This window comes from Grampus griseus (assembly GCF_964374135.1).
Source record: "Grampus griseus genome assembly, chromosome: 14".
Lineage (NCBI taxonomy): Eukaryota > Metazoa > Chordata > Mammalia > Artiodactyla > Delphinidae > Grampus > Grampus griseus.
Window position 1 is genome coordinate 21,195,274 of NC_139008.1, and position 20,812 is coordinate 21,216,085.

At 42.2% G+C, this 20,812-nt stretch overlaps 1 protein-coding gene across 3 annotated transcripts in view; it reads right to left on the minus strand.

The window, feature by feature from the left end:
- The window catches only part of METTL9 (methyltransferase 9, His-X-His N1(pi)-histidine), a 44,818-nt gene extending 25,101 nt beyond the window's left edge, over positions 1 to 19,717 (minus strand). For 2 of the 3 annotated variants that reach the window (XM_082670016.1, XM_082670015.1), the window contains exons 1-3: positions 19,347 to 19,717; positions 8,164 to 8,354; positions 3,239 to 3,448 (exon numbers count right to left, since the gene is read on the minus strand). In XM_082670016.1, coding sequence (XP_082526142.1) covers positions 3,239 to 3,448; positions 8,164 to 8,354; positions 19,347 to 19,514 — 569 coding nt within the window. In that variant the 5' untranslated portion in view covers positions 19,515 to 19,717. The remainder of the gene's footprint in view (positions 1 to 3,238; positions 3,449 to 8,163; positions 8,355 to 19,346) is intronic. The other variant, XM_082670017.1, reaches the window with a different exon arrangement.
- Between the last annotated feature and the right edge of the window lie 1,095 nt (positions 19,718 to 20,812).

The window sequence follows — 20,812 nt, forward strand, 5'->3', positions numbered from 1 at the left end:
TCTCTCCATATAAGGTGAGAAAGAACCTAACAATCAGTCCTTGAATAAATGCTTCCAGGGTGGTGGGTTGAGAGTGAATGGCCATCCCTTCAGTCTCCAGTATCTTTTTGTTAAAAAAGAAAAGAGGATATGAACACGAGAAATAGAATTAACCACAATATTTTCCTTTCCTTTCAAGAAAGATCCCTGTAGATCAAGATAACCTATAGATAATGGATTAAAGTCAAGCATCTTTCAAATTTACATTAAAGATCTTTGTTCTCTGGTGTCAAAAATGTATACGCAACTCCTTCTGAACTACCCACACACTTGGGTGAACTGCCCGTGCGGACTTAATTCCAAACCCGTCCACGTTGCCAGTCCGCATCTTGCCACACACTTGTTTCCTCCACTATCTACAAACCACCATTCAGATCATGTCAACAAATTTTCACGTTAACTTTTGGTAAAGCAGACTAAGGAAGGTAACCATGCTGCCAAAATTTTCTTCCTGCCAAACAACAGTTTTTATTTATTGTCATTTGAATTGTGGAACTGTTCATTAGTACACACAATCAAAAAGTAATTGTATAATTCCTTCCTAAATGTCTATGGCTCTTCCAAAACAGCATTTCTAACCCTAGAAGAAAGGCGTCCGTTCAGTGGGTTATTATTTTCAAGAAAGTGAGTTAAGTAATAGTTTACCTTCAGGGGGATTTAAAATACATTTTCCTTAGAGAAGTAACAAAGCAATCAGTATTTTGATAAATCCTAAATAAAAAAAAAAAATACCAGCAATGTAGAGAAAATTTATTGTTTTGTTTTAAAAATCAAAGCCACATCCTTAAATTTTACAATCAGGTTTTCTGGCATAAACAATAATATCCTGGCAAAACAGAGGGAAAGCCTGGCCATTTTCTGTTTTATGGGTTTATTTCAAAAATGACATCCAGAACCTTTACTAAAAAGCCAGTTTTTCATGAGCCCAGATATTGAAGAGAAACAAAAAACAGCTACCTCCCAAAAAGAAGCCAAAAAAAAAAACATGGAAGCTAAAAGTCTGCCCTGCCATCATGGATTAGGCGAACCCTAAACTTAGTAAGATACTGTTTGCCCATTAAAATGTCAAACTGTACCAAAAGTTGCCACTTTTGTGAATACGTTTCTATTTCATACTAATAATATTATGAAGAGAGTGTCAACCAGTATAACTTCCCTATCAAACTGCAAACAGATTTTGGCATATGAAATATTTATTAGGGAAAGAAAAATAAGTTGTTTTGTTTTGTTTTGGCCGCTCCACGCAGCTTGCAGAATCTTAGTTCCCCGACCAGGGACTGAACCTGGGCCACAGCAGTGAAAGTGCCGAGTCCTAAGCACTGGACTGCCAGGGAATTCCCAATAACTAAGTATTTTTTATGTGGTGTACAAGTTTATCAGGTAACATAACATGTAAACTCTACATATACTGAATCACTAATTCAAACATCTGAAGTCTCACTGAAAATTCCTTTTGGGCACTTAGTCTCAGAAGGGTTTGAATGTCAGGCAAACAAGCAAGGCCATGGCCCGGGGTAGGTGGGCCTCCTTCCATATAAATCCCTTTAAATACCCATTTACAGTAATCTTCCCTTCCCCTCCTTCCTACTTGGTCTTCTCTTCCCCAGGCTAAAAATGTCCATGTTTTGCCAAAATTTAAATCTAATCCTGCTCCAAGAGCTATGCTAATGCTCTGTCTCTAGGGTTAGTCTGTTCCTAAGATAGTCTCCTACTTAGGAACTTAGCTGGGTAAGAAAGTGAGGGAGTACATAATACTCTCCTTTCTTTCTAAGCCTAAGCCCAGCTTCAAATATATCAGAGAAGGAAGCAGGCTCTACCTCCACCTCCCCCATTCCATACTCAGCACCGTCTTCCCCCATTCAATAGAATCCATACTGAATTAAGAATAACCTTCTTCCTAAGTCTCTCAAGCAGCAGATGGTCTAAAAACCAAGATTTGACACTTCACATCCATTTGGATGGATATTATCAAAAAAACAGAAAACAACAAGTATTGGTGAAGTTGTAGAGAAAATGGAACACTTGTGCATTGCAATGGGACGTAAAATGGTGCAGCTGCTGTGGAAAAGGTACGGCAATGCATCAAAAAATTAAACACAGACTTACCATTTGATCCAGCAATTCCACTTCCGGGTATATACCCAAAAGAAGGGAAAGCAGTGACTCAAACAGATATCTGTACACCCATGTTCACAGCAGCATTATTCACAATAGCTAAAAGGTAGAAGCAACCCAAGTGTCCATCGACAAATGAATGGATAAACAAAATGTGGCATATACATACAATGGAATATTATTCAGCCTTAAAAAGAAAGGAGATTTTGACATATGCTACCACATGGATGAACCTTAAAGACATTATGCTAAATGAAATAAGCCCATCACAAAAGGACAAATATTGTACAATTCCTCTTATTCGAGGTTCCTAGAATAGTCAAATTCACAAAGACAGCAAGTGGAATGGTGGCTGCCAGGAGCCAGGGGGACAGAGGACTGGGGAATCAGTGTTTAATGGGTACCAAAGTTTTAGTTGGGGAAGATAAAAAGGTTCTGGAGATGAATGGTGATGGTGGTTACACCACAGTGCAAATATACTTAATACTACTGAACTGTACACTTAAAAACGGTTAAAGTGGTAAATTTTATGTTACATATTTTTACCACAATTTTTAAAAAGCTTTTTTTAATTAAAAAAATAAACAAAAAACAAGATTTGAGAATGCCAGATTCAAATTAGGGAACAAGTCCCTACATCTGATCTCCAAGCTGTCTCTCACCCACCCTTTTCCTTCCTACAGTGCCAAAACCTCTAGTTCAGAAGAACACTGCCAAGGAAAGATGATTTCTCTCTCAATTTCCACTTACTTGTACAGTTGATCCTTGAACAATGCAGGTTTGAACTGCCTGGGTCCACTTATACACTGCCCATATTTTTCAAAGGTAAACACTACAATGCTACACAGTCCATGGTTGGTTAAATCCGCAGATGTGCAGGAACTGCAGATACAGAGGGCTGACTATAATTATACGTGAATTAACCCCTGCACTGTTCAAGAGTCAACTGTAATATGGAAAGATTTTTTTTTAATTCCTCATCATGGAAATTGTTTCTGATTTATATTCTTTAAATAATATAATCTCAAGAAGCAATACATCTAAAACCAAGAAATATACTCTAAACCATGTCTAAAAATTGTACCTGTATTTCTTCTTCTGAAGCTGCCATATCATAGTTTCAGACAGCTCAGTGGCGTAAATTTCTTCAAAATGAGGGCTCATGATTTTTGTGACTTCTCCATCTCCAGCACCTAAATCAAGAAGTCTATGCGTTTTCCAGTCTGGATTAATTTTAAGCAGTCTCTGAAACTGATCTGGTGAAAAGACAAACATTGAGCCTCTTCCTAGCAACCTGGAAAAGAAAAGAGGACAAAAATGGATGACTCTATACAAGCTAAGCACTTCCACCCAACATCCACACAAAGTAGTGACTCAACACCAACAGCCTTCTGAACTTAAACAATGTTTATTTTATACGATTATACGATGAAAATATATATCTTCTATATGATTTATGATTAAAAAGCAAAGTTAATAAAATAAGAAAACACCTCTAGATATCATCGTCTGCCTTTGAGGCTGCAAACAATACACCAAAAAGAGTGGGGAAAGGAGAGGAATAAAAGGTGGGAAGGGAAGAAAAAATATATAAGAAATTAAAAGATGAATGTGGGGCTTCCCTGGTGGCGCAGTGGTTGAGAGTCCGCCTGACGTTGCAGCGGACACGGGTTCGTGCCCCGGTCCGGGAAGATCCCACATGCCGCGGAGCGGCTGGGCCCGTGAGCCATGGCCGCTGAGCCTGCGCATCCGGAGCCTGTGCTCCGCGATGGGAGAGGCCACAATGGTGAGAGGCCCGTGTACCGCAAAGGAAAAAAAAAAAAAAAGATGAATGTGAAGAATTTAAGTCAAAATAGGAAGGAAAGATGGAAGGAGTAATAGAAAACATGTATATCGGTTTAAAAAAATGACAGGCCAAAAAAAAAAAAAAAAAAAATGACAGGCCAACAGGATCAGACCACAACACTAGCCAATAACACTAAGCAGAAAAAGAAAATAGGGGAAAAAAGCCATTTAGAATATGAAACTGAACAATGAGTATAAAAAATAGCTCTAGGTATTAGATTTTTAAGAGACACTAGAGAAAAGAGGAAGAGTGGTCCTTGTGATATCCGTTAATCTGCATTTAAAAAGTAGATTCATACTTGTGTCAGTTTGTATGTTATACAATTGGCTGGGTCCTATTATTTCTAAAAATCCTAAAAAACATCTAAAACATAGTAATGCCTCTGAAAAAAGAGGAGTTAAAATGGAGATCAAAGAGAGCTCTCCTAAAAGCAGCTACATATCAAACCAAGTCCTGAGGAAGCATCATCTTGAGAAATAAAATGCACTCCCTATTTAGAACTTGCTTTCTAGCTCTCAAATCCCAGTCTGTCTAGGGCAGGGATTCTCAAACTTCCTTTAAGCAGCAGAACCGTTTCTTTAAATGAAGCAGACGTTACTCATGGACAATGTAAAATGTAACAGGAGAACTGCTGCTGAAATGAGGTTGAGAGCCTCAGTGCTGCTGCCAGCCCACTCCTGGGCCTTTCTCTGCAGCCTGAAGCAGCTCCTGAGGCGCTTCCTCTTCAGACCCTGGAAAAGCCTGAAAACCACTGGTCTAGGAAATGGCAGGGAAATCTGTACCATACTGCTGCTTTCTGGAAATAATCCTAAGGTGCAATATGTTTGTTACACAGTGACTGGAAGGACGTGTGCAACTGGGTGTTCCTGGTAAGACCAGTTTCAGGAAAAAATTAAAATATGGAGCTCATATAACAAACTCCTCCTCCCCTTTCCCTTAGAAGAGGTCAACCAAATCTAACAATATATTTGCAGTAAATCTTCTGCCCTACAGAAATGCTAAAAAATGGGGTGGGGGGGACCCTCAGAGACTTTCACCCAATACAACTAGCTCCCAGAGAAAACATCTCCTAAAAGACAAGTTGTTTTTAATCCTCAATTGTTCCTATCTTCCAGTGGGAAAACAGGCTGAAAAAGAAATCTGAGAAAAGGAGCTGAACTTCCTGAAAGAGCTATACAAAATTTCACATGGGAGCCAGAGTCAGAACAAGAGCTAAGAGAGGTCACAGGCTTGGGGGTACATGTTTCAAATGCTGGTGCTAACTTGCCATAGGACCAAAGGTAAGTTGCAAAACAGTTCCATGGCTTAAACGTTCCCAGTTTTAAAATAACAGGCTTCCCTAGCCATCTCTTTGGAGTCTAAGGACCCTTGACCTGATAATCATAAAATTCTAGAGCTAGAGGTCATCTGAGGTCAGAGCTCAGGTTGAAAGGCACGAGAGAGAGAAGCATTGTCCTATTTCCAAAGATCATGAGCAACAGAGGCTACACAAAAAGATTTAAACTGCCAAAAGAAAAAAAAATCTAAATTCATCGAGCCTAGATGAATTTTGGTGTCTAGGGACCCTGGGAGTAGGTGGGAAGAGTTTTGGGTGGTCACAATTACTTGAGGGTGCTACTGTCACTTAGAGGGCAAGGTCAGAAAAGTCAGACTTCCTGCCATGTGTGGGACAGTCCCACACAATGAAGAATTATCCTACTTAAAATACCAAGACACTGACTTTTGCTCAGTACAAGGTTTCCAGCAAACACATACCACGGAGAGGTATGGCTCTCTAATTTGTCTTTAACTCCCAAAGTTAGTGATGTCGATGTATTTTTTTGGTGTGTGTGTGTGTGTGTGCGCAAAAAAACATCCTACGTTCTCTAAGTTCTCTCTAGATTTAAAGTCTACAGAGGAGATAAACCTCCTTACAAATATCTTCCTTATAAAATAAACTCTGAAAACAGCTATCAAGTCTCTCCTTACTTGGTCTTCCCCTTCCCAGTAAAGGATGTCGATAAGTACCGTATCTTTTTAATTCAAGAAGGTTACCATAGGGACTTCCCCGGTGGTCCAGTGGTAAAGAATCTGCCTTCCAATGCAGGGGACACGGCTCGATCCCTGGTCGGGGAACTAAGATCCCACATGCCGCGGGGCAACTAAGCCCATGAGCCACAACTACTGAGCTCGCACACCTTAATGCGAGAGCCTGGGTGCCACAAACTACAGTGCCCACGGCCTCTGGAGCCCACGTGCCACGACCAGAGAGAGAAAACCCGCACGCCACAACTAGAGAGAAGCCCGCAAGCGTCAACAAAGAGCCCATGCACCGCATGGAAAAGATCTCGCATTCCGCAACAAAGATCCCGCATGCCGCAACTAAGACCCAACGCAGCCAAAAAAACCCACAAAATAAATAAAATAAATAAATATTCTTTAAAAAAAGGTTACCATAGTAATTATTTCTATAAGAGACAGCCAGCCACTTGTGGTAATAAGCTTCCATTGCCATAGACGGAAATTCCCAATGGGCTCAAAGTTAAGCTTCCAGCTGAGAATAGGACACAGGGCAAGAGATGTTTTTGTTTTGTTGGGGGAGAGGGGTGCCAAGGGGGGATGAAGGGGTGGGGATGAGGGTTATTTAAAAAAGAAAAGCAGAAGAGCTGTGGATAAGATAAGCCAAAACGGATTTATTAATCTTATTGCCCCTTTGACCGAACTGTGAAATCCCAGAGCAGAGAATTTTAACCAGGGGCGAACAGGGTAGAGGTAGGGGGAAGCGGTTTAGAGTTTGAAATCTCCCTAAATTATATGCAAAATGCTGAATGTAAGGACTATTTGAAGAGAGAATTTCTACTTTATATCACTTTCAAAGAGGTACAGGGCCCCCAAAAGGTTAAAAATCACTGCTGTGGTGACTTGTCTGCTTTCCCAGCGAAAAAATAAATGGTACAGAACAGAAATTCAATGCCGTGAATTTTAGAAACAAAATGTCAGACCAAGTTGTTTAAACTCAACTACCAATACAAAAATAACAACTGTTTGCTAAAGCAAATTTAAGGCAATTTCATATAAACAATGAAGAAATCTTGAGAAACGGCTCATGGTTCCTGAAAACATATTTAAGGACCAGATGATAGACTGGGGATCCAGACATTCAGTAGAAGCTGGCTCCAAACCTCAAGGGAAGAAAAAGTGGGCCCAGCCAGTGGCTTCAAGTGGTCCAACAGGCTTTTCAAGCACTGAGCCCTGCTGCTTTTCTCTTTGGAGTTCTGGATTCTTAGGCTTTGCGGTGTCTGAAAATTTGGCCAAGAAAGGATAAAAATATTCCTAAAGCTTCTTCCATAGACTTATATGAGAGAACCACTCTAGGGATAGAGAATTCCACAATGTTTACAAAATTCTGGTGAGTCTAAACATTATGTAAGAATAGATGGAGGGACTTCTCTGGTGGCACAATGGTTAAGACTCCACACTCCCAATGCAGGGGGCCTGGGTTTGATCCCTGGTCAGGGAACTAGATCCCACATGCATGCCGCAACTAAGAGCCCACATGCTACAACTAAGAAGCCCACGTGCCACAACTAAGGAGCCCGCCTGCTGCAACTAAGACCCAGCACAACGAAATAAATAAATAAATATTTTTAAAAAGAAAGAAAGAAAGAACAGATGGAGAACCCTTCACTCGAACAAGCCACCATCCACTGCTGGGCTGAATTAGATCCTTCCCAAAAAAACTTGCTCCTGGGAAGTGTGCTTAAGGCAAAGATCTTACTTTTCAGCCTATGTTAAGATGGTTCCAACCATCTTGCTCCTCTCTAATAGATCAGCATAGGCATCACCTGGAACACGTTAAAAATGCAAAATCTCTGGTCCCACCCCAGACCTACTGACTCAGAATCTGCCTTTTAACCAGATACCCAGGTGATTCCTGTGCACATCAAAGTGGGAAGCACTGTGATTCCCATCACAGAAATACAGACCAATGAGGCTGTTTATCAAGATCAAGTTACAGTGAATTTTAAAAGCATAATTGCAGAGGCTGAGACACTGGGCCAAGGATTCTGACTAGAAGTGTTGTAGCTGTAGAGGTGGTCAACATCTCAACAAGGTAACTTTTCGTTTTCCTTTTCTTTTTTTAGACCTAAGGATAAAGAAAAAAGTATCCAAGATTCACTTACCCATTGATAGATGTTCTAGACATAAACAGGCTAAAAACAGATGACACAAAAGAGTGATATAATTGGATAAACAGCCAGCCCGATTTCTCAATGCTGTTGTTTAAGAAGATCTGTGTTCCTTGATCAAGGTAACTCTGAACAAAGACAGCCTGGAGTGATTCACATAATTTCTCTCTGTTGCACGCATACCACTAAAAAGAAAGAAGAAAAAAAATGAAAACACAACTGAAGCGTCATCTAAGAAGTCCAAAAACAAAAAATAGAAGACTAAATTAAATCTAAGATTTCCAAATGTTATAATCTCATGGCACTTTAAGAATAATCATCATCTCTTATATGACCTATAAGGTATAAAGTATTTCCTCATACATAATTCCTGGTTTAATTCTCATTACCTTCAGGGTACGCAGAGAAGAGTGGGGGAAGGGTGAAGAGGCTTCCGAGTCATGCAGCTCAGTAAGTGACAGAGCCAGGCCACCGTCCAAGTGCTCTGACTCCTGGCCCAAAACTCTGTCACCATATCCCCCTGAACCCCAAGATTAGGAAAACTGTTGGCCTCTCCTTCACTGGGGTTCAACATAAGGCAATAACTACCAACATTAACCTTGTTTTTAGATAAGAAAACAGTCACTCAATGCAATGATTTAACTCGAAACCACCAGACAAATCAAGTAAGCGGAGGAGGAACAGCAGAATTTAATATTCCAGTGACCAGATTAAGCTGCGCTTCTTCTTGTGGGCTAAATAGGGACCTTTAGGAACACTGAGGTGCGCTTTACCAGGTCATATAACATTCTACTAGACAGGAGCCAAGTATGTTTGAGAAAGATTAAGAAGTTACTTAAGGTCACATGCAACCAATGAGAAGACAAAGTAATAACATGCTAAGAACCAGATTTCTAGGAATAGGCTCTAACCAGAACACACTTTTAGAACAAAATTCAAGAACCTCAACTGTGGATGAAATGTAATCTTCCGCGATAAATGTGTCCCGTTTTCATCTAGCGTTAGTATACCAGAGAAGGGGGTAAGCAGCCTGCAGGGCGCCGCAGCTCTAGAGTGAGCTCATCATCAAGTCCTGGCTCAGCCATTCCCGTGTATGAGCTCACACAAGTCACTTAATCTCTGAGCCTCTGTAAATTCATCTGTAGACTAGAGATGTCACTGGTTTCTATCTATCCTGGTAGGTTACTTAGAGGATTAAGCAAGTTAATGCAGGCCAATCCTCAATATAGGACCAGACACATGAGACTACTGTAATAATAATAGCCGTGAGATAAAGTCCTCTGACATGGCCTGATAAATAAACGTAAGTCCATTAAGTACCATGATGAAACTGCAGAGTAGACCAGTTACTATTAATCTGTTATCCACTAAGAAACAATCAATTTCTCCCAATGAGTAGCCAAAAGTAACCTGCTTCCCCCTAACAAACACGACCATTCATCAGCAGTAGGTGTCCTGTAACTGCTTGCACAATTGATGGACCAATTTTACAGTCATCCTAAGCTTGCTAAATATTGAATGAAATTTTGGGTAATATTCCCGACACTAACATTGAAAGGAACCAGTTATAAACCAATACAAAGAAGCAGACAGGCACATTAAGATTTCAAAGATTAACTAATCTTTTTACGAACTCTGTGCCCTGACTTGATAAACCAAATCTTTCCAATTGTTGACTGATTTGTGTTAATTTACCATTAAACACTTTTACCAAAACTGCTTCAGCTTGATACTGTTTTTATTTTTCCCACTCTACATGATAAGCTTTGAAGCTTCTTACATTCACTGCCTACACTTTTTTCCTTGGTCTGAAAACGTTCATGCTTAATCATTAACTAATTCTTAACACTCATTGTGCCTGAAGTTATGCCCCAGTGCAGGTCATAAACCATTTTTTATTATATGCCTGACCTCCTGGTTCACATTCTGAACTCTGTAATACTGAGGCCATTCTAACTTTTATTTTCTCTTAATTCTCTGAAATGACTAATCAAGATGAAAGCCATCACCTTGGTAATAGGCAATCAGGTACATTCTATTAATGTGGACAAGAAGTCATTCAAGTGGAACAGAGGAGCTAAGAATTCTTTGGCATCCACTTGTAAATGGACAACCAGAACAATAACAGACTCTGACTTCCAGAACTAAGCAAGAATTGGCACCATTAACTGCAAATAATGCTTTCAAGTGCTCCCCAAAACTCAAGTTTTTAACAGCATTTCTCTCAATTCATCAACATTAACACATGTGGTTGAACCTTTACTGCCATACAAATCTTTCAGAAAAGAAAATGCTTACTGAAAAGACTGTGCTACAGAATAAAAAGGAGTAATGCCCTTCTCTTTAAAGATGAAGGTTGAATTCCATGTTCCTCCTGACCATCTGTATGATACTAATGTCAATTCCATAGCAGCATTATTCATAACTACCAAAAAGTGGAAACAACCCCAATGTCCATCAACTGACGAATGGATAACCAACATGTGATTGATCCATACAACGGAATATTATTTCAGCCATAAAAAGGAATGAGGTACTGATTCACGAGACAACATGAACTATGAATATTATGCTAAGTGAAATAAGTCAGTCACAAAAGGCCACAAATTACATGATTTCATTTACATGAATTGTCCAGAATAGGCAGGTCCAGAGCCAGAAAGTAGAAAGTAGATCACGGTTACCAAAGGTTTGGGGAGAGGAGGCAATGGGGAGTGTCTGCTAATGAATATGGGGTTTCTGTATCAAGTGATGAAAATGTTCTAAAATTAGAAAGTGAGGATGGTTGTACACCTTTGTGACTATACTAATAAGCACTGAATTGTACACTTAGAAAACTTAAGTGGTCAAGCATATCTCTTTAAAAATGCAAATTTCAAATGCAAATCTAATCATGTCAATACCCTGCTTCAGAGAAGTCTTAATATCCAAAATACTTAATATGGCTTACAAGGCCCTACAGGATTGTCCATTCTGTGTCCACAGCCTCACCTCACGACACTCCCTACCAATCCATAACACCCAGCCACTCACTATGTCACAACACTGTACCCTTCTTTCTTTTCCTGGAAGGCTCCTTTCCCAAGGCTGTTTCGCATGGTATTCACTGTCTCCTACATTTCCCACCACCCCAACTGACCTAAGCCTAAATATTTCTTCAAGGAAGTTTCCCTTGAACTTCCAGACTAGGATGGATCCCCTGTTCTAATACTCTCTCACATCTCCCAAGTCTCCTCAGTAACATTTATAACCACTGAACTGAACACCTGTACATAATTGCATGTCCAGTGTCTATCTTCCCAGTAGACAGAAAGCGCCATAAAAGGTCAGGGACAATGACTGACTTCAGTGACTGGCACAGATACGGATGAACAATAAATGTTCATCTGTTTAACAATTATTGTTAAAAATCACAGGCAGTCTAACAGATAAAATTTAGAGTTTCTAGTAAAATCCTGGAGAGAACACAAGGATAACCATGGAGACAGGTGTCACTGGGTTTCATCAATTTCTAAAACTTCAAGGTTTTTGCAAGGCCTTGCTTAAACCCAATTCTGTAAATAGGAGTTAAGCTACCCACCCACCACAAAACTGCATTAGCAGAGCAAGCAATGAAGGAACACACCGAGTGCCTACCTTGTACCAGGCACCTGGCAGAGCACATTTCATTTCCCACCTTATAGCTCCTGAATGAATAGGAAGCCTGGGGTTTCTGAGCACTCCCAGCTGATTCAAGCTCCTGTTCTAGGTGCATGTGGTTTTTTTATGAGTTTCTTTCAAAGAAGCTTCTCTTTGCTTCAGGCTACCCAGTGTATCTGTCTGAGAAAGCAGAACTATTCTGGCCAGTTAGACTGACTAAATGTGTCTAAAGATAATCCGATCTAGATAGCAACTAAATTACACTAGGCCAGGGTTTCTCAACCTCAGCACTATTGACATTTGGAGCTGGACAATCCTTGTTATGGGGGCTGTCCTGTGCACTGCAGGATGTTTAGCAGCATCCTTAGCCAGTACCCAGCAGATGCCAGTAGCACCCTCCAGTTATGACAACCCAAAATGTCCCAGACATTGCCAAGTTTCCCTGAAGGTACAAAATCACCACTGCTTAAGAACCCCTAAATGGGCTTACCCAGAAAATTTCATTAGCATTTCCTAACCATCCCAGCTCAAAAGTGGTCTAGAGAAAATTAAAGATGGACTCACTGGCCTCCAGGAACTTACATTCCAGAGGAGGGAAAAAAATCAGAAACCCAGAGAAACAAGTAATGTCATCGTGATCTTGGCCAGGATCTTCAGGCCTTAAATACGTAGTCACCTTGCCCTTAAGATGTTGACAGAAAGTCAGTGCAGGAGCCCATGCAACCATGTGGCAGTCCCCCTGGAGTTACCTCTCTCCAGACAACCCAGCTTAAATGAAAAGCTTTAATGAGCTCTCACTAAGTGGCCTGTCTGTAGGCTTCTGCACATGTTCAAGCAGGTGAGTTCTTTGAACGTGTGCTCCTCAAAGACTACAGAGACAAATGTGCACAGGCAAGAACAAAGTATCATGCCTGTTAAAGGTTCACATTGGAAGGACCGTGTGCCAGCCCTACTGTAGGGCTGTACTCCTCAGCTGGAGACCACAGGGTCTGAAAAAGCATCTTGTGAGCTAGCATCTCCCTTTAAAGTTTGCTTGAGTTTTGTTCAATGGAAATAAGTAAGGAAATCTTTGAAATAACAAAGTCTAATCAAGCCAGAGTTATGCCATGCAGTCATCTGCTGATGCCAAGTGTGAAATAGGATGTGATAACTAAACATAACATCTTCTAAAAGAGGTTACAGTAAATAGCAATGTTCTCCCTACTAGCAACAAGACTGTAGAGATACTAATAATTAGCCAAACAATAAATGGCCAAATCAGGTAGACATGACAGGGTACCAGCTAGTCAACATAATGAAGTGTTAAGTCATGTCTTAAAGATTTCACTAAGGCCATGGAAATCTCCTCATCTTTATATAACCTTGTTTGATGAATCGTTCCTTTAAAGTAGAAATGCAATTTCCCTATAAAATTATATCTGCTTATCAGACTGAGGGATGCAGTTAAAAGCTTTTCTGAAATTATTTTTTTGAGTTCCTCAACTAGTCAAACACGTGGCATATGACATAACAGTCTTTTCTTCCAAAATACAAAGGACTTGCGCACATTAGTAAAATTAGAATTAGAAAGTTATTTTAAAAAACCAACTTCCTGATTTTAATAAAAAATAAATATTTGGTATTTATCGCCAGTTCCCAGCACAGAGCTCCTAAAAACCTTCGAGAAACTCAGGAGTGATAAAATTGTATGCTCAGGAGATGACCGGGAGGGCAGGATGGAACTTTCAGCCCCACCACTAACATCCAGGGAGGGGAGAGAAGCTAGAGATGGAGTTCAATCACCAAAGGCCGAAGATTTCATCAGTCATGCCTTGGTAATGAAACCTCCATAAAACTCCTAAAAGACAGGGTTCTGGGTGCTTCCAGGTGGCTGGGTGCTTCCAGGTGGCTGAACACATCGATATGCTGGGAGGGTGGCTTACCTGGACAGGGCACGTAGGCTCTGTGCCACCCTCTCCAACCCCCAACCCCTTGCCCTATGCATCTGTTCCACTTGGCTGTTCCTGAGCTGTATCCTCTATAATAAACCATAAGCAGAAGTAAAGTGTTTTCCTAAGCTCTGTGAGTCATTTCAGCAAGTTATTTAACCTGATGGGGGTTGTGGAAACCACAGAGTTTATAAACAAGTCCGACAGAAGCATGGGTAGACTGTGGACCCTCAACTTGTAGCTGACATGTGAAGTGAGGGCAGTCTTGCAGGAAGGAGCCCTTAAGTCTCTGGGCTGTTAACTCCGGGTAGTGTCAAACAGAAGTGAATTGTAGAACACCTAGTTAGTGTCAGAGAATTGGCTGGTGTCACAAGAAAGACACCACAGGTAAGATTTTTTTTTTTCAATGTTAAACTTGACCTAAGCATGCACAAACTGGATGAAAGCCAGAACTTCAAGCGCTTGTCCCATCTTTATCTAACTCACAAACTGCAAGAACAACTTGGTTTTTGTACACAGCTACATAATTTCAATGTCTACACAGACGTCCACTAGAATGGGGACAGTCTGCCATTAAGAAGGCAGTCTACTTTCACAGCCCCTCAGACAACAAGGATTCCTAGGAGAGACACCATGAAACAGTGGGGAAAGCCTGGGCCTTGAAACCAGACAGAGCAGGGTTTCAAAATCCAACTCTGCCATCTATTAACTGTGCTCTTGGGCAAGTTTCATTGCTCAGCCTCAATCTTCTGTCTGTAAAATGGGGATATACCACATCCAAGAGTTGTTTTGAGGATTAGAGAGGATAATATATTTAAAGTACCTGACACTTAATAGAAGCAAAATAACTTGATTTTCTTTCCCTTCCTGTCCAAGGTCCACAAAAGCCAGTCAGAGAACTGAAGTTCAAGGGAATGCCCAAAAACCACACTGTAGATCTGGGCACCCAGCCATTCTCAAAAGAAATGAGTAAGCAAAGACCTGAGATATTCAGTACCACTAAAAACAACCAGAAAGGCTTCACTGACAGGGTCCAGCAGAATCTTTTCTACTACAGCAGGTGGTAAGACCAAGCCTGACGACATTGACCTTGACAGCTAAGGATTCAAAAATCACATTCTCAGTTCTACAATGCAATCATGTCAGTCCAGACGTTTAATCATTGACACCTTGTGTATAAGTACAGCTTAGGAGGAGATATTCAAATCATTCATTCTTTTTCTACAAATGACACAAACCTAAACCAACAACCTCTTTATGTGAGATTTCAAAGTGCAGAGTAACAAGACACCTTCACGTCCATGGAGGGAAACAACTTATACAGATTAGATTAAATTGCTTCAGCTCTGATGTAATGAATAAATTACTGGCAATCTTCATTTCAAATACTCACTCACTGTTTGTATTTTACAATCCTAAGATTTTAACCACGCTTCAGAGGGTCTAAAAACCTCTTTTACTGGAAGTACCTGGGTCCCCTAGGGCACCTTCAGAGGGGAACATAAAGGCCTCTGGTATATCCAGAAGAACAGAGCATCCCCGTGTTCTGTAAAACTGAAGCAAACACTTGTTTAGGGTTTCAACACAGGTTATAAGGAAGGAAGAAACCCTTTTCAAAATCTCTTTGGTATTCGGCTGCAAAGGCCTCCAGACTTTCAAAGGCAGCTCAGAGGAGGACACGAACCTATCCATCAGTGTCTGTCTGGCTAGCTGACTGGCCCCACTGAGCACTGATAACTCATGCCTGACTTGGGTCCACCTCCATAAGGTAACTGGGGAGTGAGGGGCAGCAGACAGAATCTGTCCTTTAGCATAACCTTTGATCTTCCGCTGTGATGTCCAAGTGTTTTTTCATTTGGAAAAAAATCCAAATCATTTCAATTCTATCTTAAATCCACCACTGCTTATGGCAAAGCACAGTTCAAGTTTATATAAGAAGGTGAAAAAATAAAATGTCAGATATACACATATTTGCAATTTTATGTCACACCTTATTAACTCCCGATAATGTTATCTGTGCTTTTAAAAAAAACCTTGCAGTATGTCACCTGCAGAAATAGTCCTGGCCTGGCTCCAAGGAGTTCGATAAAAATCCTTTTTTCACTCCATCAATTGAGAAGCTGCTGAATAACTGTTATTATCAAGAACCTAGTTAGTGGGGCCTAAGAGTCCTTTAAGAGTTTCAATAGCTCTTTAATAGTTGCATTAACTTTAAGTACTAGGTGCAATGCCTCAAAAAGACTAGATCCAAAGTTTTTGTTGCTGTTATCTTCTTTGTAAGTTCCGGGTCAGCCAATATTGAAAAGTCACATATCTAGTCTCTCACTGTCTGCCTCAATTTCTTCCCAGTAAGTCAAACTACCCACCTTGCAATCTGTGATTAAGAATGTGCTGCTTAAAAAAAAAGAATGTGCTGCTGATTAAGGAAGCTGGAAATTTTCTCTGGAGGAAACTTTTTTTTCTGTAAAGGGCCAGAGAGTAAATATTCTAGGCTTGTAGGTCATAAAGTAGCAACCATGCAACTGTGCCATTGTATCTGGAAGCTCTCACAGATGATAGGTAAACAAAGTTGGTGGCTCTGTTCTAACACAACTTTATTTGTGGATACTGAAATTTGAATTTCATGTAAAAAGATTTTCACATATTACAAAAGATTATATATTTTTTGCAACCATTTAAAAGTATAAAACTACTCTTACTTCACAGTCTGTACAAAAAAGTCAGTGAGCCCAATTTGGCATGCAAGCCATATCCATCCCTACTCTGAGAGAAGCCCTCCCTTGCTTCTCGATTTCCCAAAGTGAAACATAAATCCCAGTTTTGAAGCTAGTACACCAAACCGAGTTATTAAAATGGTGCTGCGACTATAGTTTTAGAGCTGCTTTAGCTCAAAGGAGCCTTGCCTCTCAAGGCTATAGTAACTCAATAGCTATTTTTAAAGAACAAACATTGCCCAAGGTCTGTCTTAAACACAGAATCTACCACCATAACTTCTTAATCAAAATAACCATAAGGAGGGCTTCCCTGGTAGTGCAGTGCTTGAGAGTCCGCCTGCCGATGCAGGGGACACGGGTTCGTGCCCCGGTCCGGGAAGATCCCGTGAGCCATGGCCACTGAGCCTGCGCGTCCGAAGCCTGTGCTCCGCAACCGGAGAGGCCAAAACAGTGAGAGGCCCGCGTACCACAAAAGAATAAATAAAATTAAAAAAAAATAAAACTTAAAATAATAATAATAATAACCATAAGGAAAACTTGTGCTAAGTATGGTTCAATCAAATCCATAACCCCACTTTCATGCAACTGCAAAAGAACCAGATGTGGCTGGCTATGGAAGCCACATACCCAAATGAACACCAGAAGACCCAGTATGAACTATTAATTTGAAGGGAGGAAAAGCGTTTAGGGTTAAGTTACTTCACAAGCAACTAAGTTTATAAGGCAAACCCAGGATCCTGAAATATAAAGCAGGTAACAAATCATCAACTCAGCCACGTTGCAGAGAGAACAGTCTCCTATTTCACTGTGGTTTCTATACATGTTTCTTTTGTTCATTTTAATCTTTATTCATGGACAATATTTTCATAATGTGCATGTATCAACTCAAAATAATGTCTGGATTGATTGTTCTAAGGAAAAGAGCCAATCTCCCCCTGCCCACCTAATATTCAGAAACCACCAGATTAGTCTTCAGAGAAATTAGCTGCCAAGCTGTCAGGTGCAACTGGTTAGAACACACACATGTACACACGTACACACATACTTTAGTATCTCAGAAGCCTAATGAAGTAAATGAGGTATTACATTTCCTTAGAACCTGGCAGATTCAACTTGATAAAGGTACACAATTAGAAGACATTCAGAGATATCTTGCTAGGACATATTCTGAGGCTATGTCTACAGCTATAGTTCTACCTAGGCCCCATAAAAATCAAGTTACTTAAACAGTTTTTCAGTTTTATAATATGTCTATTTCTTTTTTGAGCACTGAAAACATCAAGTGTACTGCAGTAGAGGTAATCACAAGCGTTGTAATAAACACCTACAGCCAAGAGACTCTACCATAATTCCATGTCAATGGAAATAAGCCTCCTTTTTATCCTACCCAGAAACTTATTTCTACCAACTGTTAAAAAGGACATTTCTATTCATTGTTTTACACCATTATCCATGTTCCTTACAGATATATGACATTTTGGTAACTACATTATCACTACAGTACAACTCTAAAACTGACTGATCAATCTGTAGCAAACAATGTGGTTTACAAGTTAAGATCACCGACTAACTTTATGTGCACTCCTAACAATATCATAGGAGTGATTACCTAACAAAGTGCAATAGCTGTGGGATTATAAATTTTAAAAAATTTTATGGAAATTTATGATTTCCTTTAAAAATAGAAAAAGGCCACTATAGATATTTTTTAAAGAAAAACTAAATACTACTTCTCTGAATGAATAGCCTTATCTCCTTAGATAATTCTTTAGTTTCATTAGAACACATGAAATCAACTTCGGTGTAAACTCTGAACACCTGGCATAACAAGAAAAATGACATAGGAAAATGAGAAAACTATGAAAATTATGAGACACAAGATGGGAAGTAATTAGCTACTGCTCTCTGGGAAGGCAAAATGTACTACAAATGCTAGCTATTATAAACGAACACTCTGGCAGAGTTCAAAAGCCTCCTTGCAATAGTCATGTTAACCGCCAACTACATTACCGTCAAATATGAAATATCTCACTCTTAATACTACAAATGCACATATTTAAGTGGCACAAAACTAAGCTAATGAAAAGACTACCCAACGAGCCACACCGCCATTGTTCACAGTGCACAACTACAACTTTTTAAAGAATTCACTCCTGCCCAGTTCTAATAACCCTTCCAGTAGAAGCTTACATCATCTTTCTTATTATCACATCTCTGCAGTCAGATACCAAAATCAAAGTTTAAAGGCGATCTCTCTTTAGTAGCAGGGGAAGGTTCGATAGGATGGGAGTGACGACCTGTCAAACACATTTTTAAGTGCTTAGGGAAAATGTCACCGGAACGAGCCCAGAGAGTTAAATGGCTCACGAAGCACGGTTAAATTTCTTTACGACCTTTTGTACGTTCAGAAATTCAACCAGGCAAAAAGAGGCACCGGCTTTTCGGTGTGATTCTCGGAGCTGATGAAGGTTGTCCGGGATAATGGGTTTGGTCCGATCATCTAGCTCTCAGGCCCTGGTGTCAGATGGGTCCCAGTCGCCACGCGCCGACCCCAAAGTTCCTCCGTCCCGCCGCCGGGAGCGGACGCCGAGGTGGCGGAGCGCCTGCAATCACCGCCGGGGACCCAGGAACAATGCGGGGCTCCGGGCCGCGCACGACGGGGCCGGGGAGGGATAGGGGAGGCCGTCCTCCGCCCGCGCCGCGGAACAAAAGGAGTCGCCGGGCCGGGACCGAGCGCCCGGCCGGGAAGACGGGGGGAAACTTTGTGAGAGGCCGGGGCGGCGGGGCGAGGCCCGGGGGGGCCTCTCGCCATGACGCCCCGCACAATAGCCAGGCTGAGCGCGGGAAGGTCGGCCGCCACGGCCCCGCCCCGCCGGGCCCGGGTTCGGCCCAGTACCTGGTGGTTCTCCTTCCTGCCGCCCGCGGCGGCCGCCGCCGGCCCGCCGGGGCCGCTCGTCATGTTCACGTACAGGGAGCGGGTGAGCGGGCTCCGCAGGGTCCACATCCTCTGCGCCAGCCACACGGACGCCAGGCTCAGACACAGCCAGCCCGCGAGCAGTCTCATCGGGGGCCGCGGCCACTCGCTCGGATCACCGCCGGCGCCGGGGCAAGGAGGAGGACGCGCCACCGCCTCCAGCCGCCGCCGCCGCCGCCGCCGCCGCCGCCCAGGATCGAGCCATCGCGCCCAACTCGCCCATCCAGCCCCTTCAGGGCCGAGGCGGGGGGTGGGGAGGAGCGGGCGGCGCGCAGCCTTCCCGCCTCCCCCGTCCTCTCCGCCCCCGGAACGCCGCCGCCGCCGGCTCCAGTTTCCACCCGGACCACATACGCACGGCTGCGGCGCGTTCTCTCCGAAGCGCGCTCCCTCCTCCCAATGAGCGGGCCGGCCAGGAGGTGGGACAAAGGGAGCGCGCATCCGCGTGGCGCGCGTCCCCGCCTCCCGTTTGGTCGCGGCTCCTTATCATGGCGGAAACGATTTTAAGACTTTTGGGCCAGGGGAGATAATTTCCAAGGCGGTACCTGAAGCCTCCCCGTCCCTCCAAGGTAGTGTCCGCGGTTCTTCTGGTCTTTCCTCGCCTTAGTCTTTGCCTCTGGGCCCCTCATTCACGCCCCCACCACGGAGGGACTTTCACCAGGTTGTGCAGATTGACCCGGGGGTGACCCTCATCCCTTTCGTACCTTCGGACACTTGGACCAAGTCCTTGCCAGAGATGGAGACTGCCATTTCTTAACTGTTACTTGCTGAGCTGCGTGGCTTCCTATTTACATTTAGAGCCGACCAGCCAGACCCCCACCCCAAGGACCTCCACCCTGCTTCACAGGAGCTGCAAAGCGGACAGGAATCTAGGGGGGAAAAGTTACCACCAATCCCTCCCCACCTCCCCGCCCAGTTCCCCAAGCCTGGCAGGTTGCTGGCTCCCTGTTTCTAAGAGGCATCGGGGAAAGCTCTGCCTTTGTTGGAAGTTGCTGCAGCTGGGGCACCTGCAAGTAATGTTTTGGTGTGTTGATGACCCTGTCCAAGAATGAAGACCCCAAATTAGAGTCCCTGGCTGCTTGTTTCCTTGAACTAACAAACGGAAGTTGGACCCAGCACTCTTAAAGCCAAGTAAGGTTTGGGAGCAGTATTTACCCAAATGTTTCTTTGATCATTTATAGAACGGGAAGACCTAGCAGCGTTTCAAAACTGAAAGGTTACACTGTGTTCCTGTGTCTGAAGTTCTTCCTGCTGCCACCAAAGCTACAACTAAGGAGTAACATATTTCATGGGTCCTCTAGCTTCACACCTTCCTAGGCTTGTTTAGAAACTGCTTTTAACTTCACTAGAAATAATGTAATACACTGTATTTTAGTTCAAAACAAAAGAAA